Genomic DNA, 11,369 nt, shown 5'->3' with positions numbered 1-11,369 from the left:
ACAACGAAACAAGTGTGCTTTTATTAAAGAATAAATGTAAATAACAAAAAAATTCAAGTGACAACAAGATATTAAGAAGACATGATTCACCAGCATGTGTGTGTCTGGTTATACCGCTACAGCGATATCTTTTATAGGTTGCAAAACTTTACATTGGCTGTTATAGACTGAAATCAAAGGCATCTTCTTTTTGGGCATATACACTGTCAGCATGGCACTGCCAGATCTAAACTCTAGTGTGACGAACTGCTCATGTATTAAAGTGACACAACAAAATCTGTTGTTGTTCACACGTTCTGCATGGGTGTTTTTATTGTCAAAGTGCAAAAGCCGTAAGGTAGTCTGATAGCGGTCACGGGACATTGTATCTTTGATTGCCGGTACATGAAATAGTTCTGAGCAGACGTCAGCCACAGCACCAACTGTGGTCATCACTGCTCTTGTGTAAAGAATGGAGGTAAAAAGGCATCAACTCAGAGGGGGAGTTGCAAGTTCTCTGTACCATGTGAACATCAGTATCAAAAAAAAAACAAGTGCTAACTTTTACAGGTTGCCAATATTTACACCGGGTGTTACAAACTCAAATGTATGTTTTTATTATATTATAGTAATAATAATAGCAGCAGCTCAATATTCGGAGCGCTGAGACTCAAATCTGGTACCTTTGGGTTATAAGGCAGCAGTTTTTACATCTCCACCATTCAGGAATATCCTTGATTAAAAAAGAGAACGTGTTTATTTGATATTTGGACTGAAGTCTTCACACATTATACACTTCTCATTATTATTAGAATAACATGGAAAAAGTTTCTGCTTCAGTTATGTTCTCAGCATCTCTTGCTTCACATTTCCTTTCATCCAACACTTACCCAGATCTTTGTAGACATGGAACACACATGAAATGCATGTGTTCCAAACAACAATATACTGTATTATTTAAACTATAAAACCTCACACGCAGATAAGGAACCTTGGCTTGAGCTGGGAGAGTTGAACTCCATCAAGGAGGGGAATGGGGCAGTAGGCTGCTTGCCGTTTGTGCTGATCAACACAGTTACAAAACAAAAGAAGCTGATGGAGAGGTGCGAAGGGATTTAAGGTGGGCCGGGATTACAAGATTTTTCATAGGCTTCATTAATTCTAGTGTTAAATGTAAATGCATCTTCTGCCATCCCTTGGCTCTTAAATAAGACCACTTATACCTTCATTTTTTAAAGATTTCTTTTAAGCTCGTCTCACCTTATTATGACAAACCGCTGTGTGCCAAGAGATAGGGATTTGCCTATTCATATGAAGGATTATGGAAGGATGCCCACCCTCAGCACAAGCACAGACAGGTCACATCCCTTTGACCTTCAGGTTGAAAGTGGTTTAATATAAATATTAAGTCATTAATAGATGCCATCAGGAACATTGCAGTAGTTGGCTGCAGGACGTTATTCAGAATAGGAGGAGCTCAAACATGGCAGGAGAAGACAGTAAAGTACCGCAGGAGGGGAGTCTGCAAATGTGTGTGTTTGTTTTAAATCACCTATCATCTGACAGAAAGTCAGCGAGATCAATGTTTAATCTAAGATGGTAAGGAAATGATTATGCTAAAAATAATTACAAATTCAACAAATCAGACATTAATGACTGTAATCTCAGAGAAAGACACAAAAGGTCAAGAAACAGTAAGTCACTGCTTTCTCAGAACCCGGAGTAACTTAAAGAACGGCATTAACTCCCAGCTGCCCAAAAATTTACAATTGAATTTCAGATTAAATGCAAACTGAAACAAAAATCAAAATAATAAAAGTAATCCATTTAATAAGAAACATGGAGGAAGAGAAGGTGGAGGACTCAAGTACCAGTGCATCACCTTGTGTAAAGCGACTTAACTTGGCTGTAAATTCAACTGTGATTCAGGATTCATCCTAACTTTAAAAAGTTCTTGAGCTTCCTCCACCGTCTGAAGAAGCTCGGCTAAAGCTTTTCAGCTGATCCCAAACATAGCATCTGCACCTTCAGTCCCATCTCTGTATGAAATGTTATTTTTCTAATGGTTCATAAACATCACCCACAGCTTTAATTTGCTAGAGGTGTATCTTTGTGTAGCAGGATGAAGATGTTCTGTGCTCTCTAATGACTAATTCTGCTCAGTTGACTCCTCTAGGCAATGGACGCATATCAAGTGCACCTCCCACTAATCCTCAAACACTGTGGCTGGCTGATGACCTGAGACGAGGAGTAACACTCCTGCTAGCAAACTCAGAATAAGACACAAGAGGGAGTAACATACACATCAAATACAGTACACACATTAACCGGCCTGTTAAAATAAAATTATTATTTTTCTTTTAATTCTGAGATCTTCATATTATATGTACGCACTTCCTTCTTTCCTGGAAGGTGAGAGGCATTTTAAAAACCAGCAAACAACAAAACAGTGTTAGAATTAAATAAAGTGCAGTGTATCAAAAGTCTTCTTTACATAAATAATCCAATAAAACAAGTGAATTAGTGGAGGTTAAAATCCATTAGTAAAAAAAAAGTCCTTTGAAAACAACACAAACGAGGTTAAAACAATGGCTGGAAGCGGTCTCTTAAAATCCAAAGCACAGTGCCTTCTTCTTTCTACCTGGCAGCTCCCCTGCTTCTCCCATCGGGCTTCAAACAGGGGAGTCACCCTAGCTGTAGGTGCAGCTGCCTTCCACACTGGTCCGGTAGCCCTCCGATCCCTGGCTACGTCGGGCTCCATCCGGACAGAGATTTGGGTTCTTTCCCCAGCGGACAGGGCGCTCACGCCGGGGCTAAACCAGCCCAAAGCCTCCACGACTGGCGCTGCCTTTCAGCATCATGAATTCCCTGGGAACGATCGGCCACACATACCACGCTCCCTCGCTAAGCCGCGAGTGCGGCGATTATTTATTTAAAAAGTGGCCTTTTTGACTTGAGCTGTGGACCCAGTACACCACACTGTCCAGTCGTGGTACGAGAAAAAAAAACCTGTGTGCAAAGCCTTGTGGATATGGTTTCTTCAGGAACGTTGAAAAGGTACAGTACATACCTTAGAAATATTTTTCTACATGAAAATAGGTATGTGTCATATTAACCGGCCAAAATGGGACTGGACCCATGGCCGGTTAAGAGGGATTGTACTGTAGATACATTTACACAGAGAGATAAAACACTTTTAAAGTACATTTGTTTCCTTCAAGGCACTCATTCACTTACCACAGGATCCCATCCTAACAGCATTTTGGCCTTTCTGATGTCTGGCTTTCTTCGTTGAGGGTCATCCTGTGCTTCCTGAAGAAACTGAATTTGACTTCTGCTGCCTGAAGAAGACAAAGATTGTGTGCTGCTGATATCAAGAGTAATAAATATGTGCTTCATCATTGTACAAAAAAAAAAAAAATCTAACAAATGTGAACTGTGAGGACTTTACTTTTGAAGCTTGCCAAGGTTCTTTGTAAACCACCTTATTAAAATGTCTCTTTTGTACAAATAATCAAGAGTGAGGAAATGCAATGAGAAGAAAGAGCAGCCTAAAAGCATCTAAATATTAAGTTCAAATGAGTTCATTCAAAAATATATTAAAATGAAACTAAAATATATTTAAGCTATACACAAAGGAAAAAAAAAAATCTAAAAATGAATTATTTGTAAGATGTAAATTTAATACTTTACATTTTTTTTTCTGAAAATGTTTGTTAATGACTAAGGGTTTTACATAACAAATTATTTAGATTAAAAGTGCTAAAATAGCGAGTTAATTTATACGTTTACATATATAAACAGCATACAGGCTAGGATTCCATGAAATGAAAGATGGCAAGAAATCACGTCAATGAAAACTGTGCGAAACAACACCCCCAAAAACACTGAGTTAAGGTCGTCTTTCTGTACGTTTCTCATGCTGTTTCATCAAATTCTCCCTGTCATGAAGACTACACAAAAAATGTTCTGTTTTAACTTTTTTTAACACTTGAGTAGCAGTTACCTTTTCTTTTTTCATAATGACATAAAGTAGGACTGATATCTGCACTACTGCTTGTGAATTTAACATTCATTCAAACTGGAGGGTAAAGCACAGCAGCTTTCTGAATAATCCAGGTGTCTGCCAAACATCACTAAGAATCAAGTCACCTGTTAATATCGCAGCGCCAGACAGGATTCTCAAATCAAGAATACACATCTGGGGACAACTCAATAAAAAGGTTGTAGTAAATAGTGGGTGAAATCTGCCGAAACAAAAGGCTATGTCCACAGGGCTTCTTCCTTAAGCCCAACTCCAATTGCTCCAGTTCATGTACTTGAAACCACCGAGGTTTCAGAGAAAGAGCAAAAGAAACTGAGCAAAAGTCTTGTGAGAAAATAAAAAGCCATTCATTTAGGAGCATAGCAGCACAACTGAAGCTTAACAATTAATTTGTATGTTGTAATGTCAGGGGAGACAGACAGACAGACACACAGAGACCACCGCAGCAAGTTGGCTTCATGTGTTTGAAAAGAGTTGCAGAGCCAACTAGGATATCTGCTATGTATGCTATAGTATCTTTCTGTCATTGTAACTACTGAATCTCTATTTAGCAGAACAGCAGCAAACGGAGTTGAGATAAGCATTGTGGTCAATGGAAATACTACAAGTTAAAATGCTGCAGCTATTCTGTCATGGGATTTTTGCATTTTTAAATTAGGTAGTAACGTTAACTTACTTTAGTTATTGATTTAGATGTGCAGTCAAAATGTGGCTGCTGTGCAGCCTTCTATGGGTGTCATCAGGCACAATTACTGATTTGGGTGTTTTTTGAGTACTGAAATCTGCATCTCCAGTGTCTCTTCATTATCTTCTCTCTTAAGGACAGTCCTTTTGACAGGGTGTGGCACACGTTTTACTTCAATATTGCATATTGCATATTTTGCAATTCTATTTTCATAAACATAGCTGCCAATTCTTTGAACCTTACATCAACTATTATTGTACCTGAATAGAGAGCACAGTCAGCGGACAACATATTGTTCACTTGTACATTAGTCCATTGAGGTCTTCAATACCAATGTATAATCTGACTGGAACAGGTTGGGTTTTCTTTTAACACATTCAGTGTGTTCTCAGCACACACTAACCAAATGTATATGACTGATAGGGATTAATTTAGGAGACCTTTGACTGTAGATGGTTCATCGTAATCAGAACAGCATCTCCACTCTTTGGAGTTCAAAATCAACAGTGCCATCTTCACAAGGCATTGGATTGGTTTACAAATATGACACTCGGTGAGTCGTCTAATTGTTCCCAACCAGTTCTAAGTGAAATTTAGTCATGTTTGTTACCAGGCGTATGTGTTATACATCTGGGTTAGCGTGCCTGCGTATTAGTAAAGAGGGCCTGCAGTCAGAGGCTATCAGTGGGGAACTGGGTTTAGTCTCCATAAATAATAATAATAATAATAATAATACTACAAACTGCTAACATAAATGGGAAAGTCACTTTTATTAAATTTCAAATCTCAAGTTAGGATTTAAATAAAAAATTATATGAAACCCTATGAAAAGCCTCTAAGAAAGTGTTCTGGAGAAGAGAACCGAAATCAATGGAATTAAAGTTATTTGGTATTTAGGTATTTCAGAAAATGAAAATATGGCAAAACATTTGAGAACACCTCTGGATGAAGATGAAAATGGGACTGGCAGATCAGATTTAAACAGGATTAAGATCCATACGACCCACAAATGGCAAGCTGTACAAAAAGTCCAAAGCTGCAGAATAAAAACGGCTTCTACCTTACAATAATCCACAAAGCTACTTTCTAAGAATCCTTCAGAGCACAGACAATAAAAGTGAGTAGAATTCTTTACTATAAGCTTGTTTTACAATTACATAATAAATGAATATGAATATCACCTGAATTTGTTTTCTTTGAGTAGTCTACACTGGACAGCAACCATAACAGTTGCTCTTTAGAACAGGTAATCCACATGAAGCTAGGCATGTTGGTCTCCCATTCAAATACTGGCTGAGCACAATCTATGAAAAGCTTGGGTCGCTGCTGGAAAAGGTGTTCGTGGGGCCAGCAGGGTGCTTACCCGGAGGTCTGTGTGATGGGGAGACTATGCTATAAAACTGGCACCATCCTTTGGTCATAAAGATCCTGATTATCTTTAGAGAAAAAAAAAAGTAGTGTTTATCCTGATGTCCTGACTAAACTGGCATTTTGGCACCTAATCGTTTCCTGTCCCTTACTGGGTAACTCTCACTCACACTGCTTCACCACCTAATAGCACACTAATGGCTACCACTGCATCATCCATGTGGATGCTACACACTGATCATCATTGAAGTGGCTCCTAACTCTCTATGTAAATTGCCTTTCATAGGTTAGAAAAGAGCTATATTAATTTATATATTACATTGTCTACTGCCTACATAAAGCAAAATATTTATTGAAAACTTCAGATATGCATTTCTCACACGCATGAGATGCAGTAAATATACAGTGGATATCAACAAATTGATATGGTGCCCAGTAAAGATGTAATATCCACATTATGGATATATACTGGATATTACATTTTTACTGAACTTTTGACTTGTGTTAATTTAAAGGCTAAAATCAAGTCAAATCCTGTCGAACCTTTTTGACTTTTAATAACATCTTGCATGCAACAATGTATGAACATGCAAGATAAGTAAAAACTAAAAAAAAAAAGTTTCAGTCTTATCACTACATCCACTGCATATTTTCAAATAAAATAATATATTTTTATTAAAAATATAAACAGTAAATAATGTTATTTATTGCCATTAATGGAAAAATATTTTAAACAAAAACCCTAAACTGAAACTAGACAATATACAAAGTTTTAAAGAAGGAAAAAACTAGGATGTTTAAAAGGCAAGTTAAAAGCCTGATTTGGATTCTCATGTAGGACTAAAAGCAACTCCAATCAGAGTTGTTATTCCCATTCAGCGGTAAGAGTTTAAAGGAAGGTTTTATCAGCAGAGGGAAATACTATATAATAACTGCTTGGCGTTAAAATGCTATTTTGTTAAGGTTTAAAGAAGTTAAAATCCTGCAAATTAACTGGCCTGTATGGTGTTTTGCTTGATATCCTCAACCTCTCACTGCTTTCTGTCACACCTGTGTGCTTTTAAAAAAACACCACAGTGTCTGAGTGCAAGAAAACTACCGTAACTTCCTTAAATAACTGCAACTCTGGGGCTGTGAAAAGCTAGTAATGCCCAATCTTGACAGCTCAAAGCTTACCAAATTGCCAGTCTTAAAACTTAAAAGGTTTGATGAATATTGACTGGCTCATGCTTGACTTTTAACATCAAAGCCCTGCAGATCTGGGACTTCAGCCCCAGACTACATTTATATAAAGACTACACTGTCTACAAAGAGACACGTAAGTTACAAAGTACAAAAATGAGCAGGCAATCAGTAACACTAAATACTATAAAGCATGTCAAGGCTTCAGACTTAGCACCAAACAGCATAGCTGTTACTGGGTATAGGTAAGCTAAAAACACGCTTGACATTATACCCCAGTCCTCCCTCCACCCAAGCCATCCCAAAAATACAAATTTTTTTTTTTTCAGCATTTGTGAATTGCATTTTTAATATATTACATTTTAGTGGTTAAGAATACTAGAACGCCTCTGATGCTTTTATGATTTCTCTAAGACGACCCATGTAACAATTATCGATACAAATGTATACCCTGCAAATCACAAACCAGGCCTACAAACCTCAGAAATTTGAAGGTGTCAGTTTCTTTCTAACTGTGTGTAGGAGGATATAAATTTAAAATTTACCAGTAGCACAAGAAACAGAATGATACAGCATTGCTTGTAATAACTTATTTTGAACTATACCACTACAATAAATGAGAAAAAAGTATCATTACACTAAATTTAATGGTTAACCATGGTTTAAAAATCATACAAAAATGTCACATATTCAAAGGTATTTATTAAGTAGGGGTGAAAGATCCTGGAGACCTGTGATGGTTTTGGCTTTCTTAATATGAAACAAATTAATTCTGGTAATAGATCATACTTCTTTAGCCCTAATTGTACTTGACTTAATTGTGTAAGATTTAAACCCCTTAAGCAAAACAACAGATGGCAAGCTCATTTGATTCCTTTTACACCTGCAATATATGTCCAACATACACGGTTTCAATAAAATGACATAAAAAGGTCTGAGAAATATTTATCCACTCTGATTTTACAACACATTGTGATGGTGCTCTCAGAAAAAATAATATGGTCCTCCAAAGCCAAAGGTAATAAAAAGTTATGAATCCCATAACAGCACCAAATACTTTCTGAACTTCTCAAGACATTTACATAATGTGGTAAATGGTTAAAAAAAACTTCTATTCTATGATTAGTTTATTAATAGATATAACATTCTAGCTATGTTTGGACAACATGTAACTTACCAACAAGATTTTTGATTAATTTGGCAAATTCTAATATGGTGTGTTCTTCTGGATTGCCCTGTTAATGAAAAACATGAGACAAAATATTAGGTTACTAAACATATTAAATGCTGAATCCTCAATTTGGAAATTTTCCTTTTTGCTGGTTGACTTATAAAAAAAAAATTCGGCTGAGAGGGCTGGTAGGACCTTCAAATAAGGCTATAATAAATGTAAAGAAAAATACCTTCAGGAGTGCCCAGGATGGCAACCACCCCAGATGGAAGGATTTCTTTCAATCAGTTTCGTATTTGTAGGATGTGTTGTGTTCAAGTTACATTCCGTGTTTGTCAAACGTTGTAAAGATAAGAGGTTTCATTCATCGATTCGTTTCTTACTGCATCAATAAACATTTCGTCTTCCTCTTTATCTGAGACGGGACACACTGCATGAGCAGGTTTTTTTTTACACTGTCTTCCTTTAGCGGGACATTGACTTTTTCCACCGTGTGCTTTGTTTCCGCAGCAGTTTCACTTATGAATATGTTTGTATGTATCACACGCTTCATATTTTTTTGCTGCCTTCTCAATTGTGTAATTCGGTTTTTGTTCAGTACTCTTTGGAACTGTTGCTTTTTGTCTGTGCACTGCGTCAGTTCATGTGAGCCGCTCGGTGTACATGCATCGAAGGTTCCCAGCTGTGCTGGTGCCATCTCGTGCGATGTCCACGGCTGTATTTAATGTTAGCTAAGACCCGGCACTTAAAAGTTTCTCTCGCAGTTTCGCCAAGTTTGTGCCAAACACCACCCTGACCATCACATCTTTGTGTGCATTAGCACAGTCCTTCACCCGTGAATATTTAGCGGCAGTGTTTCTATTGGATTGCCGCTGACGGACGGCCTTATATGGGCGGGCACTAAATTACGTGGGAGGCGTAACTCCGCTTCCCACAGGCATCGAGCAGAAGTCTATTATAGTATATGGACGAAAAAATAGGTTCCAGTTATGACCATTACGCGTAGAATTTGAAATGAAACCTGCCCAACTTTTGTAAGTAAGCTGTAAGGAAAGAGCCTGCCAAATTTCAGCCTTCTATCTACACGGGAAGTTGAAGAATTAGTGATGAGTGAGTGAGTGAGTGAGTGAGTGAGTGAGTGAGTGAGGGATTTGCCTTTTATTAGTATAGATAAAAAAACTGAGAAATCACATGTACATAAGTATTCACATTTTTTGCTCAATACTTTGTCAATGCACCTTTGGCAGCAATTGCAGCCTCAAGTCTTTTTGAATATGATGCCACAAGCTTGGCACACCTATCCTTGGCCAGTTTTGCCCATTCCTCTTTGCAGCACCTCTCAAGCTCCATCAGTACAAATGTGAAGCATCAGTGCACAGCCATTTTAAGATCTCTCCAGAGATGTTCAATCAGATTCAAGTTTGGGCCACTCAAGGACATTCACAGAGTTCTCCTGAAGCCACTCCTTTGATATCTTGGCTGTGTGCTTAGGGTTGTTGTTCTGCTGAAAGATGACCCGTCGCCCCAGTCTAAGGTCAAGAGCGCTCTGGAGCAGGATTTCGTCCAGGATGTCTCTGTACATTGCTGCAGTCATCTTTCCCTTTATCCTGACTAGTATCCCAATTCCTGCTGCTGAAAAACATCCCCACAGCATGATGCTGCCACCACCATGCTTCACTGTAGAGATGGTATTGGCCTGGTGATGAGCGGTGCCTGGTTTCCTCCAAACGTGACGCCTGGCATTCACACCAAAGAGTTCAATCTTTGTCTCATCAGACTAGAGAATTTTGTTTCTCATGGTCTGACAGTCCTTCAGGTGCCTTTTGGCAAACTCCAGGCGGGCTGCCATGTGCCTTTTACTAAGGCCTGATTGGTGGATTGCTGCAGAGATGGTTGTCCTTTTGGAAGGTTCTCTTCTCTCCACAGAGGACCTCTGACAGAGTGACAATTGGGTTCTTGGTCACCTCCCTGACCAAGGCCCTTCTCTCCCGATCGCTCAATTTAGATGGCCGGCCAGCTCTAGGAAGAGTCCTGGTGGTTTCAAACTTCTTCCACTTACGGATGATGGAGGCCACTGTGCTCATTGGGACCTTCAAAGCAGCAGAAATTTTTCTGTAACCTTCCCCAGATTTGAGCCTCGAGACAATCCTGTTTTGGAGGTCTACAGACAATTCCTTTGACTTAATACTTGCTTTGTTCTCTAACATGAACTGTAAACTGTGGGACCTTATATAGACTCGTGTGTGCCTTTCCAAATCATGTCCAATCAACTGAATTTACCACAGGTGGACTCCAATTAAGCTGCAGAAACATCTCAAGGATGATCAGGGGAAACAGGATACACCTGAACTCAATTTTGAGCTTCATGGCAAAGGCTGTGAATATTTAGGCCTTGTTCACACGGGCGTTAAAATCGAGCGTTTTTTTTTGCGTTCGTAGCGTCCGGTGAGCTCGGATCAAGCGCCGAGTGTTTTCTACACGTAGGAGTCAATGAGAGTGTTCACACGGGCTTTGGTGACGTGCGTTTGTCCGGCAGTGCATTTATACGGCATCAAAAAAACGTTGCATCCAGCTTTTTCTTGGCGTTCAAAACCCAATGAACGCAAGGAAACCGCTTCTAGTTCGTTTTCTACGCGTTTATTTTACGCTTCGGAGGCCTGGATATTTTTATGTTTTCATAAACAACATATATATTTTCATATTGCTTGTTTTATTTTATTGTCTCATGTAATTTGTAAACCATGAACCTATTAATTTATGTTCTAATATAATATTTGATAACGATTATGTAGGGGGGGCAATCCATGGCGGGGCGCATTTCAGTGCATAACATCGGTGTAAGCGCACACTCGACTACTGTTTCCTTACCTCAAAGTGACAAGTAGTCTCTCTTCGGGGCTAACACCAAGTCGCATATTGGTTGATCGGCGTGCAATGTG

At 38.7% G+C, this 11,369-nt stretch overlaps 1 protein-coding gene across 3 annotated transcripts in view; it reads right to left on the bottom strand.

The window, feature by feature from the left end:
* The window catches only part of uxs1 (UDP-glucuronate decarboxylase 1), a 151,859-nt gene that overhangs the window by 2,530 nt on the left and 137,960 nt on the right, over positions 1-11,369 (bottom strand). For all 3 annotated transcript variants that reach the window (XM_039743859.1, XM_039743860.1, XM_039743861.1), the window contains 2 exons: positions 8,437-8,494; positions 3,217-3,320 (listed from right to left, as the gene is read on the bottom strand). In XM_039743859.1, the coding sequence (XP_039599793.1) occupies positions 3,217-3,320; positions 8,437-8,494 (162 nt within the window). The remainder of the gene's footprint in view (positions 1-3,216; positions 3,321-8,436; positions 8,495-11,369) is intronic.

This window comes from Polypterus senegalus, chromosome 2, assembly GCF_016835505.1.
Source record: "Polypterus senegalus isolate Bchr_013 chromosome 2, ASM1683550v1, whole genome shotgun sequence".
Lineage (NCBI taxonomy): Eukaryota > Metazoa > Chordata > Cladistia > Polypteriformes > Polypteridae > Polypterus > Polypterus senegalus.
This window is presented reverse-complemented; position numbering and strand designations above follow the sequence as displayed.